The sequence below is a fragment of the Mustela lutreola genome, chromosome 16, assembly GCF_030435805.1.
Source record: "Mustela lutreola isolate mMusLut2 chromosome 16, mMusLut2.pri, whole genome shotgun sequence".
Lineage (NCBI taxonomy): Eukaryota > Metazoa > Chordata > Mammalia > Carnivora > Mustelidae > Mustela > Mustela lutreola.
The window spans coordinates 32495005-32516255 of record NC_081305.1 but is presented as its reverse complement, the minus strand read 5'-3'; the positions used below and the strand labels follow the sequence as shown (position 1 = coordinate 32516255).

General features: G+C 56.7%; 1 protein-coding gene across 8 annotated transcripts in view; it reads left to right on the top strand.

Moving 5' to 3' along the window:
- ADCY7 (adenylate cyclase 7) overlaps window positions 1-21251 on the top strand; it is a 54162-nt gene that overhangs the window by 8995 nt on the left and 23916 nt on the right. For 3 of the 8 annotated variants that reach the window (XM_059153380.1, XM_059153379.1, XM_059153382.1), the window contains exon 2: window positions 20080-20486. In XM_059153380.1, the coding sequence (XP_059009363.1) occupies window positions 20313-20486 (174 nt within the window). In that variant the 5' untranslated portion in view covers window positions 20080-20312. Of the gene's footprint in view, window positions 1-3149; window positions 3349-14377; window positions 14526-15333; window positions 15399-20079; window positions 20487-21251 lie in introns of those variants that run through there. The other 5 variants (XM_059153384.1, XM_059153378.1, XM_059153385.1 and 2 more) reach the window with 4 other exon arrangements.

Sequence of the window (21251 nt, the reverse complement as noted above, 5' to 3'; positions counted from 1 at the left end):
TGTAGAGGCGCGGGCCGGGGGCCGTGTCTCTGCTCTGTGCTCTTGGGGGGACAATCTGAGTGCAGATCCCTCAGGCAGAAATGTCACCAAGGGCCTCTTGAGTGTCCGGGGGACCTCCCAAAGAGGACAGATGATCCTGGGTCACGCCTGAGCAGGCCAGGGCCGCGGTGGTGAGAGGGAGTCCGGCTGCTTGTGACGGGGGCCGCTGGGTCCCAGGGCTGGCAGTGTGGTACTGGCTGAGGGAGGGCCCTCCGCTCTCTGTCACGGGACTGCCTGAGTGTCCTCACAACATTGCGGCCGGCTTCCCCAGAGCCAGTGCTCCAAGAGGGGGCAAGGGAGAAGCCACGCTCTCTTTCATGACCTCAGAAGTCACACATTGTGACTTCTGCCATATTTTGTGGGTCTCAAAGGTAGGGAGGGGCATGAACACTGAGGGTTGTTGGAGGTCATTTGGAGGCTGACTACCACAGGGGCAAAATGGCACCCGTCGCTTCTAGCTCACATCCTACCAGGCTGTTGAAATGTGAGCGCCTTTTTCCTATATAGTTCCAACAAAATCCCAGAATTGGATCTCCTTGGACCACTTTGAGTCCCATGACCGTTCCTCAGTGGACAGGGGTCACAAGCCTGCCCCTGGAGGGCTGGTTGCCCATAGGAACAGGGAGCTATTACCAGAGTGGAGATGGCTGCTGCAGAAGGAGGGTATCTCACTATAAACCCTCTGGGGAGAGACCTGTGGCGCTCTGCAGCCCAGAGGCAGTAGTGATGGGACCCTGGGGAAGGCTTCCTGGAAGAGGTGGCATTTATACTTGTCTTGGGAGGGTGGGCAGCGTTTTGACCATTCCTGGGGGCAGAAGGGTCTGAATCAAGGCATGAAAGAGTAAGGCATTGAACATGGACTCAGGGGCGTCCTGGGATCATTTTCTTTCCTGGGCTGGGAACATATGGGTGCACTCGGGCTCAGTCCTTCATTTAATAGTCAGGAAACTGGGTTTCCAGAGGGGAAAGGACTGGTTGAGGTCATGCAACTGGTTAGGAGTTATAGGATGGAATGAGGGCCTCCGACTCCTAATCAGGGAGGATGGAAACATGACTTGTGGGGGTCAGGACTTGACTGAGGAGGCACAGCAATGCCATGAAAGGCCTTGGACTGGGGGCAAGCACATAGCAGAGCCAGGATCTGGGGTTAGGAACCGAGAGAGCCCCACTCCCTGAGTCTGTCTTCCCTTGTCCTCCTTTAACTGAGCACTTACTCTGTGCCTTCCACACGTTTCTCGCCTAAGCCTCCCCGGCCTTCCAAGGAGCTGGGTGACTTTACAGAGGGGCTCCGGGGCTGCCCAGATCACACAGCTTGGCCAAGGTTGCTGTTTGGGGCTCTGACTCTAGCGTTCATAAGCCTTTTCCTTCCTCATCCATGGGACAAGGGGCCGGGCCAACAAATCACTAGCCTCTCAGGGCTCTTCTGGGGTGTGGTGAGCCTCCTGACTTTAGGGGAAGGAAAAGATAAGGTGACTGAGGTACGGATGGTGTTTCCCTGCTCATACCCCCTCCAGGAAGCCTGCCTGAGGTCCCAGAGGCACCGGGTGCCATGGGGTTTCTTCCCGAGGGGAAGGGCTTGGCATCTGTTGGCTCAGGGCTTGACATTATTTGTTGTTTGGTCGCCCGACAGTCTGCCTTGTTTCTGCTGCACTTTTATTCCCTCCTGCCCACTGTTTCAGGACCTTACCACTTTCCCAGGCTGTGGCTCCTGGGTGGGTGAGGTCTCTCTGCCCAGAGCTCCGGTCCATGAGTTTTGTCTCCATAGATGATTCTCCCAGACCTTTGTGTAGGCCTTGGTGGGCACAGCTTAGCCTGGGAGCTTGGCCGGGGTTGGGGGGGCGGTGTGCTGTGTCCAAGTCCCATTTGTGCCCCCAGCAGCAGAGAGCGGTCCTGGCCATGGGGAGGAAGGTAGGGTATAGTGGGATTTGGAGTAACCTGTCCTCAGGCAATCCTTTCTTTGGTCCCACGATGGTCATGGGGTGAGTGGTTGAGAGTACAGGCTATAGAATCAGACAGAACTGAGTTAGAATCCTGGCTCTGCCTTTTCTTAGCTGTGTGCTCTGGGGCAATTGAGTGACCTCTCTGAGCCTCAGCTTCCTGTTCTGCAGAAGGGAACCTTCCTTGTGGGGCTGATGGGCCGTTGTGGGAGGCCGTGCTCAAGGCTCACACCAGCCAGTGTCCAAATGTTGATTGGAAGGTTCATCAGCCTGGGTGCACGGGCCCTGCCTGGCGGGACCTTGAAGTCTGTGTGGGGGCTGGGGGGTTAGGTGCCCAGGGGCCACGGCTGGGGGTACAGCAGGTGAGGAGGGAAGAGCCTGGCCAAGGCCTCCTCTGAGGACGGAGCTGAGACGGAGGCCTGGGGAGGGCAGGGGAGTCAGCTGGGAGAAATGGTCTCTGTTCTTCACTTTGTTACCAAACAGTAGGTTTTGCTGTCAGCATAAAGGGTAGAACGTGGTCGCAGGACCTTAGGTCACTTGTTGAACAGGCTTTGAGGACCGGGGTGCCTTGTCCCTCTATCTTAAGAGGCCTCCGCTCCCTGCTTCACGGTCCTTCCTAGCCTGCTACCTCACTGCGGAGCACCACGTGATCCCAATGGGGAAACTGAGGGTTGGCAAAGCAGAAGGAGCTTGCTTCTTTGGCTGCCTGGGGCCCAGGGCTGCTGGGGTTCTCTGGGGGCTCGAGCTGCTTGGAATAGCCACTCCAGGCATGGGCCTTGGAGTGGGGGCAGCTGCGAAATGGAGAGGCAGCCGATGAGGCTGGAGACCTTTGACCTCTCAGAGATGGATGAAGCCCCCTCACTATGTGGGTGGGGAAACTGAGGCTCAGAGTCTGACTGTTGGTGGGGAGCCAGAATGAGGCTCAGTGTCGGGCTGCTTGTCAAGGATGCGTTTACTCCTGGCCTCCAGCCGTCTCCTTGGGGCTTCTAACGGAGGTTTTGGTGCCTGTTTTATTTTCACTTTTTGAAAATCGTTCCAGCTTCAAGCTTCCAATTTCCATGAAGTCATTGGAGCCAGGAGCCTGGACTCCTGCCTCTCCCCACTTCGGCTAAGGGCCCTGCTGCAGCTGGGAGAGGGGGGCCCCCCACACCCCCGGAGGCGCAGAGCTCAGGGCTCAGCCTTAGCTTTTGGCCGCGACGGCTGCCGTGGAGCAGGAAGTTGTGGGTCCCAGATATGACTCGCGCTTGGTAGGTAGCCGGCGAAGGAGGCTTCCCATGTGTGCACCCGGACTCCGGCCGAAGAGGGGCAGGCGGGGGCCGGGCCGCCTCCACGCGGGCTCAGACCCCGCCGAGGGGGCCTGGATGAGAGCCAGGTAAAGGGCTTTGGGGACGGGGCGCCCTGTGTCCTGGTGGCCTGGGCCTGAGGGGAGTGCGGGCGGGCTGGGCCTCCCTCGCCGGCAGGGGTTGGACAGGGTCCGTGCTGGGGGTGGTGGGGCAGCTCCTGGACAGAGGACCTGGACAGCTGTCCCCAGGCTTTGCCCAGCCCGATGAGGGGTTGCTGTTAGATCTGTGGTGGGGGGCTCACAGGGCTTGTTCCACCGGGAGTTCTGTTAGCCCTGGGCTCTCAGGTGTCCACTTCTCTTTTCAAGCTTATAATTTTACATTTGTGAGTCCACTTTTCTCAATGACAGTAACAATTAGTGAGGGGAGGACTGTCGAAGTTTGTTTGTTATGTTAAAAAGAAAAATAAGCCAAAAAAAAAAAAAAAAAAAGAAAAGAAAGAAAAACCTTGAAAGTGACACCTGCCCAAGAGAGAACCAAGGAGCTTCTGGAAAATGGAATGGTCTTCCTTTCTCTCCAGCCCCTCCCAACCTGAGGCCCCCCGGGGACTGATGCAGACCAGTGGGAGTAGGTCCTTCTGGAACATTCTGTGGGCTCATCCAGACCCAGGCACACAGGTTGAAGTAGGTGCCTCGTTTCTGTGTCACCACCAAGGACTCAGGACAGTTGGCCCTGGGCTCTTCCTCTCTGGCCAGCCCTTGGGGGAGGGGAGCGGCAGGGGTGAGGAAAGCAGAGGGCTGGGCTGGACCTCGGTGCAACAGGGTGCCTGGCCTCCCAGGTCTGGCTGGGTGGCTGGCATCCTGGTGGCCAGAGTGTGGGCTGGCTCTGCTTGGATAGCTGCGTGGCCGTGGGGGGTTTTCCTGTGGCTTCTGATGTGAGGTGTGGGTGCAGAGGAAGGGAGGCTCTCAGATTGTTCTGGATTCGGGGCCCTCAGAAGGGAAGGTGTGACCTTTGTGGGGGAAAGAGTCTCTCGTGGAGTTGGAGTGCAGAGCCGTGGGCTGTCGGCCACAGATGTGCAGGTGGACAGCCCGAGGGTGGCCCACGAGAGAGGGACTAGGCCAGCCTTTCTCTGACAGCGGCTCCGGGGCGGTCGTTTTAGCCCATATGTGGATGAGCGTGTTTAAAATTTGCTAGGTATTTATTTTAACGTATTTGAGAAAAACAAACCTGTAACTAGGACCTTGGGTCCGTGAGTTCATGGCCTTTCTTCGCTTGGGACGGGGCAAGAGAAGATACTGAAACGAGAAGTGAGCAGACCCAAGAGGAAGCGTCAGAGTCGGCAGCTTTGCCGGAAGCCCGGGCGTCCGTGGGGCCGAGTAGGGAGGGTCTGTGCTGAAGGGTGTTTCTAACCCAGCTGCGGGTCTCCCTCCCTCCAGATGGGGGCCTTCTGGGGTTTTCCTGTGGCTTCTGATGTGAGGTGTGGGTGCAGAGGAAGGGAGGCTCTCAGATTGTTCTGGATTCGGGGCCCTCAGAAGGGAAGGTGTGACCTTTGTGGGGGAAAGAGTCTCTCGTGGAGTTGGAGTGCAGAGTAGCGGCGGTTTCCTGGCAGCGAGTCCCGGGGGTTGGGGAAGGGGTAGTCTTGTAGGACCCCTTTGACGGGAGTGGGTCTCAAGAGAGGGAGACTTCCTGTGAGCCCTATAAGAATGGGGGGTCGGTGCAGGGAGAGACGAGGCAGTGACTGGCGGGATGGGGCAGGAGGAGGGCCTCTACACAGGCCAAAGGTGCTTTTTCAAGGGGAGATAAAGGTCATTCTTGATGTTTTGGGAACCCCCCTTTACAGTTTATAACTGATGGCTTAACCCATTTCCTGTTCCCCTCACCCCCACCCTGTGTGGTGGGTACCCACCCCCCCTTGTCAGTGGAAAAGACAGAAGCCCAGAAGGAGCCACATGTCCTGGGTCACACATTGAGTCAGCCCCCAGGGGGGTCGAGGGGCACTTATTACCTGTCATGGAGAGTGGCCCCGTCGTGTCCCGGGGCCTCTTGTTTGGAGAGGCTGGGCACGGCAAAGATGAGCCTGGGCTCTAGGTGGTTTTGAAGGATGCCTAGGGGGTGAGCCTCACCGTGAGGAAGGAGGAATCAGGTTCCCCTGAGTGGGTCCCTCACCCCACAGGCCTGGCTTGGCCCTTGTCTGCACGTGCTGTTGGGGGGCCAGGGCGGGGCTGTACCACTGCTGAGCCATGCCTCCTGGGACATGTGCAAGCTGGGAGTTAGTCCGGCTCAGTGAACGAGACCATCACATCTGAACAACCAGGGAGGCAGGGGTCTTCTGGAGGTCACTGAGTCCAGCCCCCTGCCCTCTCCCCTGGCCCCACTCTGCCTGCTTCCAGCAGTATGGGAAGTGAGCTGGGTTATCTGGGCCAGTTCCTGGCATCTGTAAAATGGGTTGCTCATGTTTGGAGGCTTAAACAGGGCGACACGTGGCATCTGGTGCCACAGAGCCACGACTCGCGGGCAGGTGTTACCGGCGCTTATCCTGCTTTGGGTGGGAGGGTGGGTATGTCTCGGGGAGGGGACCAGGGAGGTCAGGATGGGCAGGGCAGGGGGAGGGTCCTCCCCAGGAGTCTACAGCCCTTGGGCTGATTGCCAGCTCCCATCTGTGAAGTAGCCGTGCCCGGGCAGGGGGCCAGGAGAGCCACGTATGCCTGGAAAGCTCTTCCCAGGTGTCTGAGATCAGTACACCCCGGTCTTGAGTCTCCCGGTGGTAGCCAGAGCCCTCCAGCCCACTCCTGACACATGGCCCTCTGGCTCTGCCTCTGCCCCATCTTGAACGGTTGTCCCCCTACCCACTAGGGTTCCTCCCACCCCCAGCCCCCAGGGAGGGTGGCGGGGTGCCCACCTGAGGGCCACAGGCATCTGGCTTGATCTGTTGCCGCACCCAGATCTCACAGCCACGTTGGGCCTGGGGTGTTGCCCAATCCTGAGTGCTGACCTGGATCAGAGCCCCTTCCTTTTCTGACTTTCTCCTGGAAGCCCTCTAGGTGTTGAAGTGGGGTGGGGATGAGCCTTGGGTCAGAAGTGAGCTCAGTTCCTCTTTCCTGACATTTCTCCCACGACACTGGATCATCCCTTCTGACACCTGCTGATCCCAGCAATGGGTCTGAACAATGGGTCTTCTCGGGTGCTGTCTGAGCACCAGCCCAGTGTAGTGGGGGGGAGGGGAAAGCCGAGATGACCCTGCAGTCCACATGGCGTGGGAGGGCTGACCCAGGGGCTTGGACACGGGGCCGGCACACTTCCTGGGTTCATCTGACACACATGCTTGACTGGTTCTCCTGTCTGGTGTCATGTTTGAACCCCTTCTTCTGGCTCCTGGGGCCCTCTGTCCCGGCCCCCCTCCCAGTGCAGTCCTGCCTCTTGGGGCCTCCCGCGCACTCGGCCACCCCCCACCCTGGTCAGTACCCTGCCTGTCTCGCTCTTGCCCTTTGCCCAAGGAGCCCCTCTGCTTCCTGCTTCCCTACCTGACACAGGTCGCCCCATCCTGGCTCAGGTCACTCATTTGAGGGTTCCTCCTTCAGGGGTCCTCAAGCTTGGGAGAAGAGTGGGCTTGAGTTGTCTGTTCCGGAGTCGGTCACTTTGCAGCCCCATCCCCCGTCCCCGGCTGTGCAGCGAACACCCTCCCAGGGCTGGGGCCTGGGGATACCAGGGCCACCCTCCTCTCTCCATCCTCCCTGCTATGCCCCTGTCTGTACCCCTCCCCACACTGACCACTGGAGGGAATTACCTGTGACTGTCCCCAGGGAAAGGAAACAAACAGATCTTTGTTGGGGACATCCTGGTTTGCAGATGTGTATGTGGTCCCCCCCTGAGGCTTACCTCCTCCCTCTTCCTCTGGCGCCTGGCTGGGGGTGATGGGAGTGGGAGTGCTCAAGACCTAGGGAGGAGCTCGAGCCCACCTGGGGCTCGAAGCATACATAGCAGGTTTGGCTTTCTGGGAATGCGAGGTTATGCCAGTAGTAGGTGGGGCCACCAGCCACCCCTGGGGACCCACACTACCCTGGTGGGGACCCACTTTGTATTCCAGGATCTGGGCCCCTGTCATCCCCTCCAGGGACCTTTGGTGCAGTGGACTGGGGTCCATGGTTCCTGCTGTCACTGGCCTGGGGAGCAGGGAGAGGCCTGGGAGCTCAGGGCACAGCCCCTCTCTGCACAGATGGGGAGCGTTTTCCTGCTTGGAGCTGTGTGGGAGGCACAGTTTCCCCTGGTCTCACTCAGTGGTGGGGATGTGGATTGGGGGACCTTGTGCCTCCTTGGATGAGTCTCCTCACCCCTGCAGTCGCCAGGCTGACTTTGCTCCTGCACACCTCCACTCCCCTCCCCGTGGGCTCTGCACAGTCCCTGCTCCAGCCTCCTACATCTGTCTCCCTCTGGCCCCATCTGGCTGGGGGAGGAGGAGCCCTTTGAAGTCAGCTGGAGGTGCCACTTTAATGGGGGGGACCCGGGCCAAAGAGGTGTGTCCTGTTTTGAAACACCCCTCCTGGAGCCCAGGTCCTGTGGAGGGGGAGGCTCAGTGTCAGCAGTTCTGTACCCCTGCTTTCTGGGCAGGGGAGGAGGGAAGGGCTGCCTTTAGGGGGCTGTCAGGAAGTCAGGCTGAGACCCCCTGGGACTTAAAGGGCATCGGTCAGTGCCTGTTGATATCAGGGTTTTTCCCAGTGGCTCACCCCTTGTGTTTGGAGCCAGCTGGGGTGACCCCACGTGGTGGCACTTCCTGTGTCCCAGCCTCTGTGAGAACACTGAGCATTAAGTACCATCACCAGCCTCTTCTTTGATTGAGGAAACGGCCCAGAGAGGTTAATGCATGTGCCCTCGGTCACACAGCAACTCTGATGTTCGGTCCCTGCGGCTCTGCTCTTGACCACGAGGCTTTCCTACCTTCCTGACTCTCAGCCTGAAGCAGCTCCCTTGACCACCCGCGTGTTTCTCTTCCTCAGGGAACTCACTTTTTCTGTGTGTCTCCTCTCCCCTGTCAGTGTGAGCTCTCCAGGGGAACTTGCCTATTGTGGCCTCAGCATGTCACCCAGTACGGGGTGTGGGCAGGAGTCCAGTGAACACAGGTGGGTTGGAGGAGCTCGGGCCCTGAGGGGGAGTCTGCTCTCCTGTGGTTGAAACAACACGGTAGGGTTGGCCCCCCAGAGTGTGGAAGCTTCTGGATTTATGAGGAGGTTTCTAACCATGAGGTCTTTTCATTGCCAGAATGGGCCAGGGGCCCGGGGACATTTTTGTTCCCATTGCTCAGGTGAGAAACTGAGGCCAAGAGGCAGGTGACCTGCCAGAGCTCACGCAGATGGGAGCAGGGTCCCCAGGACTGGGCTCAGCCCCTGGGTGCATATTTGGTATCGGCCAGATTTGTCTCAATCTGTGGAGTTTTAAGCATCCCCTCTGTGGCCGCCAATGGCTGGATTTGGGAAGCTGGGCAGTGTACAGCCAGACGTCAGCCTTTGGTGGGGCGGGGCATGTAGCCAGGCAGTGACAGGCCATGCATCCTGTGTTTCGATGGGCATTGCAGGCACTGGGGGTGTAGAGGCAGGCACCAAATCTAGATTCGGAGGGAACTGGGCAGCCCTCCTGGGGGAGGAAACAGGTGAACCTGGGCTCTGAAGGGTGGGCAGGAGTTTGCTAGGTTCGGGGTGGGGGGTGGTGTGGGGGGGGCTTGGGTGGGGATGCAAGGGGAGGTAGGCAGTGCTTCCAGGCAGCCCTAGCTGAGGAGACAAAAGGGTGGGGCTTGTTTGGGGAACCGAAATAAGTCAGTCCTGCACTCACAGAGAAGCCTCTGGAAGCCCTGGAGTTTTCTGGTCACAGGGTGAGCAGGACCGGGCTTGGTGTCTTGGGTGTGAGAGGCTGTGGCGGGCTACCCCACGGGTGGTCCTGTGTTTGGGGGTGCTTGGGGGCTCCAGTACCTTGGCTTCCTGTGTCCCACTGGAGCCCGGCTCTGGAAGGCAGGAGTTTGTGGAAGAAAGGAGGAAGTGAGCAGGATTGGGGGGCTTAGCCTCCTATAGGGAGGTCCTTCTGAGCCCCTGTGTGGGTGCAGCTGCAGAAGCCAGCTGCAGAAGCCAGGCTGTGGTTTTAGGGTGGGGGAGGTTGGCTGGAACTGATTCCCCGGCAGAAGGGCTCTTCCGGGCTTCCTGCCCATCCCATGCCTTGAGGGAGTGGGGGTCTCAGCACCTTGCTTAGGGCTGGGCATGCTGGTGGCTGGTCTGCGGGGGGTCTGTGGACTAGGCATGGCTAGTCCCTACCATGGCGGCTGAATTTAGGGCTATTCTCCTGTACCGCAAGCAGGTATACCGGCTTGTCCTCCACTGTGTGTTCATCCAGCCCAACCCAGGGTCAGGTGGAGGTGGGAGAGGGGGACCCCTGGGGCAGAGGAAGCGCCCTAAGTGGTCAGAAAAAAAGGGAGGGATAGTGCCCTCTCTAGGCCACATCTGCACTGGGAAGAGCTCTGAGCTCCATAGTCAGCATTTCCCAAAACAAGATCATTGGAGATGAATGCAAAAAGAGTCCCCTGAGCCAGAGACTAGGAAAAGTTTAGCTGTGTTTCATGTAGCCGGTTTCTTTCCTGCAGGACTTCTCAGAGCCTTTAATTGCTAATGTGTACAGGAAATCTTAAAGCAGGAGGAGGAGAACACTAAGCACTGCACTGCTGGTGACCAGAAACCGGTGTGGGTGATTGTGACCATGGGTGCGTAGCTTTTCGTGGCTCTGCTGCTGGAAATGCGGACAGAGGGTTAAGAAAAAGCTTGAGCCTCAGAGTGGAGCAGGTCTGGGTTGAAATCCCAGCTCTCCTGCTTCCCAGCCAGGGGTTTTGGACAAACAGGTTAAGATTCCAGAGTCTGCCCCTGGCTGGAAACAGAGGGAGAGCAATGCCCCCCCCCCCCCCCCCCGCCAACTTCCACACCCCGTTGGGCTCAGAGGTTGCAGAACCTGTCCTGAGTGCAGGCGTTATGCTTTCTCTCCACAAAGCAGGCCTACAAGGCTTGGAGTGAGATCCTGATGGGGCCTGGGAGGCCACATGGCAGTTCCCTCTGCACCCAACATCCCCCCACCTCCCTCTGAGCCCAAGTCGGGCAGATGGCCTCTCCCTTGAGGCCCAGCTGGGCACCCCGTGAAGGTGTCAACCCCTGTGGCAGCTCAGGGCCCCTGATAGCCGTTTTGGGTATGACTACTTTTAGGCCAAGCCACTCCCAGGGCAGAGTGGGGGGCGGGGCAAGGCTCACAACAGGGTAGGGGTGGCAGGAAAGGGGCAAGTTCCCTACCCACCTCTTCCCAGACCTCTTGGCCCTTTCTGTCAGCTTCATACTTGTCATCTTGACTTGGGTGTGCTGTGCCAAGGCTGCCTGCCTCTGTCACCCCTGAGAATCCTCTCAAAGCCCCACGTGGTGAGGACGGCATTCTCCCTTTTTTCAGATGAGGGAACTGAGGCACAGAGAGGGTAAGTAACTTTCTCAGGGTTGTGCAGCTGAGATGGGATGGGCCCGAGATGTGTGTGTGTGTGTATATGTGTGTTTCTTTTTAAAAACAGGTTCTATTTTTTTTTTATGTGTTCACAGACATACTTATGTATGTTCACACACACACACACACACACACACCCCATTAAACATGCCAGAAACACATCTTCGCATGTTAGTATATATGTCACCTGGATTATCAATCACCTTTTATTGCCCTTGAATTTTTCCAGTAGGGTCTTTATATTTTAGTTCATTTTTTAAAAAGTTGATTTCTTTTAGTAATCTCTACCTCCCCCCCAACATGGGGCTCAAACTCAAGACCCCAAGATCAAGAGTCACATGCTCTTCAGACTGAGCCAGCCGGGTGCCCCAAGTTTTTAGTTTATTTATTTTGGAAAAGATTTATTTATTTATTTTAGAAAGAGAGAACGAGAGCACGTGCACACGCAGGGAGGAGGCACGAAGGAAGAGGGAAGCTCTAAGCTCAGCGCACAGCTCAACACCGGGTTTGATCCCAGGACCCTGAGATCCAGACCTGAGCTGAGGGTAGATCCTTAACCAACTGAGCCCCCAGGCGCCCCTAGCTTATTTTCAAAACCACTTCGTTGAGGTATACAAAAGGCTGTGCATATTTAATTTATACAACTTGATGGGTTGGAGATAAGTATTCACCTATGAAACCATCATCACAGTCTATGCCATAAACCTATCTATCCCTCATCTCCAAAAATTTCCTCCTGCCCTCTTTATTATTAAGACCAGTGTGATAGGAACCTTTTACATAAGGTCTGCCCTTATAGGAAGAATTTGAAATATGTAATACAGTATTATTACCTATAGGCAGTAGATATGGGATAGATCTCACATTTTGTACTAAAACTTTTTAAAGATTTTATTGGGGCATCTGGGTGGCTCAGTTGTTAAGCATCTGTCTGCCTTCGGCTCAGGTCCTGATTCCAGGGTCCTGGAATTGAGTCCCACATTGGGCTCCGTGCTCAGCGGGGAGCCTGCTTCTCCCTCTCCCACTCCCCCTGCTTGGGTTCCCTCGCTTGCTGTCTCTCTGCCAAAAAAGGCAATCTTTTTTAAAAAATTATTTATCTATTTGTTTTAGAGCGAAAAGTGTGCACACTCAGGGGGGAGGATAGAGGGGGAGGGAGAAGCAAACCCTGCCCTGAGTGTAGAGCCCGACTCGGGTCTCCATCCCACCACCCTGACCTCATGACCTGAGCCAAAATCAAGAGTCAGGTGCTCAACCGACTGAGCCCCAATTAAGAACATTTTATTTGCCCCAGCTACATTATGGCAATAGAAACAAACTGAAGATTCGTTCACTCAGTCAAAGCAGTTTTGGCTAGACCGCGTCTCGGTTCAGGCATTGCCTGTGCCCGGCATTACTGTTGCCATGTGGATTTTTGACACAATACCCCGGACCAGCAGAGTTCAACCCGCCGCACCCTTTTTGACCACTGCCTTCTATTCCATAGTATGGGTCTATTGTGATTTTTTTCACGAGCCTCTGATGGGTAGCTACATTGTCTTCTTTTGCTATTTTAAGTAATGCTGCAATGGGTAACCTTGTACATGTGTCATTTTACATATGTGAAAGCCTGGGTAAGATAAATTACTTGAAGGTTTGCTACATCAAAGGTTTGTGTATGAGTGATTTTGTTACATCTGACTAACTTGTCCTCCCTCCAGAGGTTACTATACCCCTGCCAAGGCTAAGTGTGAGCTCCTGATTTGCCGCCACCTGTAAATGCTCTATAAATACTTTGATTTTTGCCAATCAGAGGGGTAAAGATGATTTTCTGTAGTAGTTTTAATTTGTATTTCTCTTATTATGGGTGAAGTCTGCTTCTTTTAAAGAGCCATTCTCAATGCCTTTCTGTGCACTTTCTGTCCATAGCCCTTCTCCCATCTTTCTCTTGGGTTATTGGTCTCTTTCTTTTTGATCTGTGGGAGCTTTTTACATATGGGGGAGATTAGCTCCTTACGATGAGAGTTGCAGATATTTCCCTGATTTCGTATTTTTTTATCTTTTGATTTTGCTCTTAATAATTTTTACTAGGCAGTAGATTTTTTAAGATGTAGTTCAGTTGATCAGTCCTTTCGTTGTGGCTCTTAGGTTTTGTGCTTGGCCGCTGCAGCATGATAGGAGAATGCTTTCATGGTTTCTTGCTCTCTTATCTTGGTATAAATGATGAATCCAGCTTGCTCTCTCTCCTCTGGGTTTTGCTGCCTCTTTAAACAGACTGTTAACAGAGCAGTTACATCCTTCTTCCTCCCTCCAGTTCAGTGGTTACTCTAGGATATGTCTGCCTGTGGGTGTGTGAAATGGGTCTCTTCGCCTGCCTCCCAACCCCATGCATGCCTCCTCACCTTTGGACCTACTGGCTGGGGCCATGGGCAAAGCATGAAGTCAGTGAAAAGACCACTGTCCTGCCATCCTGGGCAGGACATCCTGAAGGCTAGCTAGACTGCCCCTTTCTGTCCTTCCTTACCAAGGGGAGAGAGATCAGAAATGTGTTGAATGTGGGCATGAAAGTGTTTTCATTTTAAAGGGGGAACGTCGTGAGAGGAGTGCTAAAGGAATGAATCTCTAATGGTGGAATTTCAGGCAAGAGCCAGTTAATTAGGTAATAAGCACCGTTCCCTGGACACCTACTGTGTGCAGACACCCAGCAGAGGGGGCGCGGAGGCCTCTGCCTTCTGGGACCTTGCGCCTGGAGCATAGTTTCTTCTTGGCATCTGGCCTAGTGCCCAGCACGTAGAAGGTGCTAGAGCGCTGTCATTAAAGGAATTGAGGCATGGATCTCTCTCAAGATGAATGAATTTATGAATGAATGAATGAATGAATTTTCCCCAGGCAGTCACTAACCATCATTAGAACTGGCGCACGAGACCAAGAAGCGGGTTTACTATCCCTGGCAGCTGAGCCCTGGAGGTGAGGGGTAAAGGAGGTATTTGTATTTTAAAGGAGGGACAGACTGGGCTAAGACAGAATCCAGAGACATGGGAGGGGGGATGTCAGGTACAGAGAATAATCCCTTCCCCACTCTTAGAAGTAGCCCTGGAGGGGGCCAGGTGACAACACCCAGGCTGTCCCCTTCAGTTTGTTCTCATTTTATGATTCACCACGCCCAGCCCAGCCCAGCCCAGCGCAGGCCTCAGAGGTCTGACAGAGCCGTTCCTTGGCAGGAGGAAAACCCAAGGCCCACATGGGGCACCGGATCTGCCCAGGGTTATCGAGCAGGTTGGTGGCAGAGCTGGGACTGGACCGCAGTTGCTGGACCCCGAGACTGATGGGCAGTCTCTGGTCCCCAGGAGCTGGCACAGAGTCAGCCTGGGGTCCTGCGAGAGCATGACAGGGTGCGGGGCTGGCTGGGGAGCTCGCGTCATTAGGGGACTTTGACCTTCGCCCCTTGTGGGCTGTCACCAGGAGGTACGAGATGAAGTAGAGGGTTCTGGGGGGGCCCTGCCTGCTTCGTGCTTCTGTCTCTCCCGTTTGGGCCCCATGGTTAGGCTTCCTGAGCTCTGGAAACCAAGCCTCCTCTCTGGGCTCGTCTGCTCTTTCGTCCCAGAAACATGGCCATCATGACCTGCACCTCACTCGTCCCGCAACTTGGGTATCAGCACCCGCTGCTTGCCGGTGAGGAGAACTGAGGCCCGGAGTGTAAGCGCCTGGGACTCGCGGCCTTGGGAGCAGAGCCGGGGTTTGAACCCGCACCTCCTCCCACCCGGCAGGCTCCGCGGAGAAGAAGGTGTGCTGCCCCGAGTGCTTCCCGTTTTCCCACGTTGTCGCCTCCTTCTGCCCTAGCTCTCTCTCCCTCCTCCTCCCAGAGCTGCCCAGCTTGCTTTCCACTGCCTTTTCTGCCTGGTCCAGGACTCCAGCTGGTCAGCACCTCTGTGTGTCCATCTGTCCTGCCCATCTATCTATCCTTCCGTCTGTTCCACAAGCAATTGCAGGGACCAGCGGCAGGACACAGACACAGATCCCCCCCAGCAGTTTGCCGTGGCAGGTGCTGGGATGTCGGACATGTGGGACCCTAGATAGGAGTGCGGGCAGGACTCCCTGGGTGGGGAGAGCCTGGCGTGGGGACGGAGGTCAGACCTTGCATGAGGAGAGCGGTGGAGAGGCCCGAGGGCGCTGGGGGCTGGAGAGGCTGGTGTTGGCGTGCGGGGCAGTTAGGCTGAAATCCCTCAGTCCCCACCAGGTTTCATGGGTGCTCCTTTGGGCCAGGACCAGGCTGAGCAGAGCAGTCTCAGGCTTTCCTTCACAAAACAAAACTGCGGGTCTCCTGAAGGAGATGTCTTAGCCTGAGACCTCCCTAGCCAGTAGCAATCAGCCTGTGACCCACCCCGTGGAGGGAGCCGAGTGCTGGGCCAGCCCAGTAGGCCGAGACCACGTGGGTGCTGGGTCCCAGCAGCATGGTCCCCAGGCGGATTTGGGGGCAGGGACTAGGCCCCAGGGGCCGGGGTGGGGCCTCTCCTCGGGACTGCCTGCCCCTCCTACACATCCCAAAGCCCCCACTTCCTCTTTTTGAGGTACCAGGGCCCCAGGCCCTGTGCAGCTCTGGGGCCTGCTGGGCTGGGCCAGAGGAAGCCAGGCTGGGATTCCTGCCGGCACCGCTTAGGTGAGGAAGTGGGTCCCCTGTCTATGTCTGTGAAAGCTGGGGGTGGTCTAGAACCCTCCAAGGGGGGCCGTAGCCCTGGGGTGCCATTGGATCAGCCGGTTCTAGGGAAGGATTTCCTGAGCACCCCAAGGGCCTGGTCCTGCACTCATAATTTGAGGTCCCAGCTCTATATTTCCAGCAGCTCTTTGGTTGAGGAACCGAGACCCCGCCGGTCAGTGTCTGTCAAGGAGACCACAGTCCTGCCTCAGTTGCAGGGAAGGGGGAAAAGGGTGTGTGTGTGTAGCTCAGAGGGCCTCCTGGAGGAAGTGGTGCTTCTGGATCTTGCTGGTTCAGAGAAGGCTTCCTGACATAGCGGTCTGATCTTCCTCCTGGGAGGCAGGGGGAGGTACCTTGACGGAATCCACTTTGCCTCCCACCTTGTCCTAGGCCTTGAGCGGGGAGGATAGCAGGGGTAGGCATTCTGAGAAGTTCTGGGCTCTGCAGATGTCAGCACCATGAGGGCGTTGAGTAGGACAAGAGGTGGTGACGTGTGTCCACATCCTAGCTCTCTTTTGCTAGCTGTGTGACCTCAGGAAAATGACTGAACCTCTGGGTTCCCACACCCATAAAAGGGAAAAGCAGCTGTCCTTCCCCTGTAGGGTAGATGTGTGGGGTTAGAGCCCACAGTGCTGGGCACGCGGCAAGCACTCACTAGATTCTGTTTATGGCATCGTCCACCTCAGGCTGGCATGAGACACGAGGCTTCAGGGGTACAGAGCCCCCCAGGAGTGCTTTGGGGAACGAGGCTGATCCCCTGCCTCCATTTCTACCTGAGCATGCCCCAAATTCCTCCTGTAGCGGGGAATCTCTGGAGGCCACTGGAGATATGGGGAGTCTCCTTGCCCCAGCCTCTTGCTGCCCCAGGTCCTGTGTTTGGGACAAGGTGACAGAGTGAGGGGAGTTCCCCTCCTTGGCCCAGCCCCCTTCCAGGAGTTCTTAGCCAGGACCAGCCTCGTTGGAGGGACACACTCTCACTGCTGAGCCAAGTGGGACTCTGTCCCCAGCCCCTGGACCCTCAATTCGGGCTTCCCAGATACATTGAACTGGGGCAACATGGACCTTGGCACTCTTGGTTGCAAGCGACAGGAACTCACACTGACTTCAGCCCAAAGAGGCATAATTGTTCAGTGGGATGAAATCATTTGGAGGTTGCTTGAGCTTCAGGCAGAGCTGGATCCAGGCATTGGGTGGGGTGGGGGCGGTTTCAGCATTTAAAGGGTATTTTCAAGCCTCTGTCTCTGTCTAATTTCCTTTCCCATGTTGGCTCATGCTTTGTGGGCTCTTATGGTGCCTTCGAGTGTCTCCCTGAAGCTGGAGGTTACCAGCCAAAGACAGTATCTCTTTCCCGAGATACTGTCCCAAAGAGGGTTCTCACGGAAAGGATTTTGGTCACATGACTGTCCCTAAACCAGTCACTGGGGCTTGAGAGCGCCAATGGTGATGAGCCAGTCTGGGTCACGTGGCCCCAGACCCAGGGGACTGACAGTGGGAGTGACAGTAGCAGCAGAAGTAGAAATAACGTCCCCTTCCCATTTGGACCCTTGGGGTTTCTCCTCCACTGTAAAATGGGGCTGCTTGCCCTGCTCCTCCACCAGAGTGATCGCGAGGTGTGAGGGACAGTGAGTGACCCCTGGGCTCCCCTTCCTCCAGGTGAAGGGGCCTCGACTATCCCAAGTGCATCTGTCTGCCATTGGTGTCTTGGGACTTCAGACAGAAACAGTGGGGAGGGGGTGAGGGACCCACAGGGAGGTAGGCTTCTGCCTGGCCTGAGGCGGGACTTAGAGCCAGAAGACTGCCCTGAGAGGTGGTGAGCTCCCCGTCACCGAGGTGGGCAAGCTGAGGCTTCTGGGTCGTGAGTTGGACACGGAGCGGAGTTCCCTCATCCTGGGCTCTCATCGATGGCCTCCCTGCCCTCTGCTGCCTGTCCCGAATCCTAGCCCTCCCAGTGGCCAGCGGTGTCAGTGACCAACTGAAGAACCAGTGACTGGATGGAGAGGCCTCGAAGCCTTCCCTGGCAAGGGGGGGCCTCTGTGTCTGCTTTTGGGGTGGGAGGCTGCTGCTAGGGAGCCGCTGACCTGTGGAGATGCCGCCAGTGAGCTCGCAGACCACCTCTCCAGGAGTGATAAGCGCGTCTTCCCTCCCAGCCCCCGGCCCTGCCCTGCTCTGCTGTCCCAGGAGCGAGACCATGTCCCTGCATAGGCCAAGGTCCCCTTGCCCAGGGCTGTCTATTGTCCCCACTCTCTCCCGCCTGCTGTTGCCGAGGAAGTGGCCTAATTAGATCCCTGAGAGCACTGTTTACCAGGCCCGGGTTCTCACGGGCCCCCGGAACCTTCCACTGCTCCTTCTCTTTCCACGCCTGCCTCAGCCAGGCCTTGTGCACCTGGAAGGGTAGGTCAATTCTAGGCTGTCCTGGCTGCCCCTGGCTCTGGTCTGTGGGCTTCGCCTGGGGGAAAGAGCCCTTGGCGGGTGTAGGTGTTGTCCCAGACCCTGGTGTTTGGGGTTTCTTGGCCTGGCAGTCTGGTCCTGGCACACCAGAGTTTGGCAGCAGGCCAGAGGGCCAGGCAGTGCTGTGTATCCTTGTGGCAAGTGGTCCTGTCCCTGGGACATCACTGGGGAAGCCTCTCTCAGTTCAGTGAGACCGCGAGGCGGGGCCAGGAGCCCGGGTTCGGGAGCTGGTGGACCTGGGTGTAAAGCCCAGCGCTTCTCCCAAGCAGCCCTGGCTGTGTTATCTTAGGCGAGCCATGCGACCTCTCTGGGCTCAGCTCTGCATCTGTAAAGCGTCTGTTCTGAGGATGAGAGGGGTTGTGTGTGTGTGTGTTGGGGGTCACCTGGCATGACAATATTTCTGCCCCAGCATTTCTGCCGGGGGCTTATCAGGACAGGGACTGTGTCTCGTTTTGTGAACCCTACAACACTGGGCTGGGCATATGTGCTTCCATGCCTCAAGCGGAATCAAGACGAGTTAGTTCAGAGTCCGAGGCTGCAAACGAGGGGGCTGCACGCCTCACATTTTTAAATTAGCCGCTGGCATTGATAAGTTGGTGTGTCAAGTGCAAACCAGGTCTGTAGCTTGTCCAGGCTTTGGGTGCTGGGGTGGCCCTGGGCCCCAGCCCCGCGGGGTTGGCCGCCTTCAACAGGTGCCAAGGCTGTGTTCACCTGCCTGGGGCTTGGAGCCAGCAGAAGGCCCCGGGACCTCCAGCAAATGGCATTTCCCCATCACCCGCAAATGTGGGGTCTTCCCAATTTCTTCCTGGAATTTGTGGAAGGGGAGCTTCCAGAGAGATCTGTGCCTGAAGTGGCTCGTGGATCTGAGGTGGGCACTCACTGGGGGGCCTCACTCAGACTCAGGGACTCTGGGTGCCCTGTTCTTCAGCGTCTGAGGGTTCCGTACTGCCTTTCCTTTGCAGCTTTTGCTGGTAACCATTCATGCCCATCATGGTGGCCCGGAGCCTTTCCACCTCTTAAGGCCTCCCTGCCCTCTGCCACCTGCCCTGTCCCAGTTCCAGGCTCCGAGGCAGCCTGGAGGGTGTTGGGGGCCTGGACTCCTGCCCCCAGACCTCATCACTGCATGTGTTTTCTGGTACCTTTCTGTCTGTGGGGACGGGGAGCTCTGTGGGGGAGAGAGCGCTAGCCTGGAGCACAGGCATGGCGACAGGCCTTTTTGGAATAAATGAATGAGCAGATGAATGAACGGTGCTGGGGAGAGAGGACTGTGCCCGTGGCTGGGCACTGCCCGCGCCCAGCTTGTCACCCACGATTTGCTGTGCTTCCCACTCTGAGGTTCCGGTTCCGTCGCTATGGGGGCGCTTGCAAACTTCCTTCATTCTTGTCAGTGGAAATTTTAAAAATGCATGTGAAAAATGCAGTCTTATGAGGAAGCATAACGTAACACAAATGCAAGAGGGTTGCTCTGGGTGTTGCAGGCATGGGGGCAGGGTCTGAGGCGCAAAACTCACCAGAAAGCCCCAGTCACCGAGCGAGAGTGACCTTTGCACGAAGACTGCCAGAACAGGAGAAGGCCTGCAAACAGACCGCATGTGCACGGTCCCCTGACTTACCACAGAGGTGGCTTCCCCGAACTTCTTGAGGAAGGAAGGGTGGCTTCACTGAAAGCCGAGGGGGTAGTTAGAGACCCATGTGGAAGAAAGGCATGAAGGCTGATCCCTGCCTCACGCCACACACAGTTTCCCTGGAATAGATTGGAGAAGTCCATGTGAAAGCAGCACCATCTAACTTCTAGAACAGTGCTGTCCCGTAAAAGGTTCCAGATGATAGAAATGCTCTCTGTCTTTGCTGCCCGATATGAGCGCCGTGAGCTGAGTGTGGCTCTTGAGTCCTTGAAATGAATAGGACTGCTGGTCTGAATTTTTAACTTCATTTTCTAATGTAGTTAAATGTAACTTTGTAACTTTGCACCGTCACGTGTGGCTAGTGGCCACTGCCGGGGACTTTGTAGTTCTAGGAAACACGGGATGAGCTTTGCAGGCAAAATTTCAAGTAGAACCTAAAAGCTAAGTTTGGGTTCAGGTTGGGAGGCGGGACCCAGGGGCTGTGAGGCATTGGCTCTGTTCTCCCCTGCTGCCCCTCCTTCCCTGACTCGGCCTGTCCAGGTCACACCCTCATCTATTTTGTGTCTCCACAGAGCTGAGGACCCCACGCATCTGGTCAGCCCAGCCCGGATGCAGAGGAAGAGGCTGGTGGTTCTGTGAGCAGGCCTGGCAGGGGAGTGGCGTGGGCCCCACGCTGCCCATGGGGCTGCAGGCCCAGGGGACCCCTCCCCAGCCCCGCCGGCCAGGCTCCCAGAGCCCAGAGACCTAGGCCCACCCACCGGTATCACCAGGGGACGATTCCCGGGCCTTGGGCTCTGCTGGGGAGATGATGCCGGCCAAGGGGCGCTATTTCCTCAATGAGGGCGGAGAGGGCCCGGACCAGACGGCACTGTACGAGAAGTACCGGCTCACCAGCCAGCACGGGCCGCTGCTGCTCACGTTCCTGCTGGTGGCTGTCACTGCCTGTATTGCCCTCATTGTCATCACCTTCGTCTGCGGGGTGAGTGAGGCGACCGGTGGGGGCTGGGTGCTCGGCTCCACTGCTCTGTGCTTGTGAGACCTTTGGGAGGTCATGGTGGACTTCTCGCAGCCTGATGTCTGCCTCTGGCAGGGGTCCTGGAGCATAGCTGGGCCGCGGGAGGCAGGTCGCTCAATTTAATTTAATTTAATTATAAACTCTGGGGCGGTTTGAGAGATTATGTTAATTTGGCCCAGGTAACGGCCCTCTTCTCCAGAAGGAATTTCGATTCCGCTGAAGACTTAAGGCAAGGATGGCTCCCACTTCCCAGTGACCTTCCTCCTAGAGCCCCACTGTGGTCCCTGCGGGCCTTCTTAAGCCTGCTGTCCAGGCAGAAGCCACTGACGTCCCCCGTGACCTCAGCCTTGTCCCACCATGGCCACTGCCCATACGGGGCTGCCAAGTGCTGGAAACATGGCTAGTATGACTGAGGGACTGGGTTTTTAATTGATATAAAGTTAATCTTGAATAGGCACATGTGGCTAGTACTCCTCTGTGGAACAGCAGAGTTCTAGAAGAAGACCGCTGAGAGTCCTGGGTGTGTAGGGGGTGGCCAGCACTCAGTAGGGGCTCTGTCCTTGCTGTCTGGATCTGTGTGCCCATAAACCACAGGACATTGGTTTCTGTGTTCAGCAAATGGTTCCTGAGTACCTACGGTGTGCTGGCCCCCAGATCAGCCTCTGTGCCCACGGAGCTTTGGGGTACAGGGGGAGGCCCTGCTGCCTCGGCGGTGAATCGCCTTTCCTG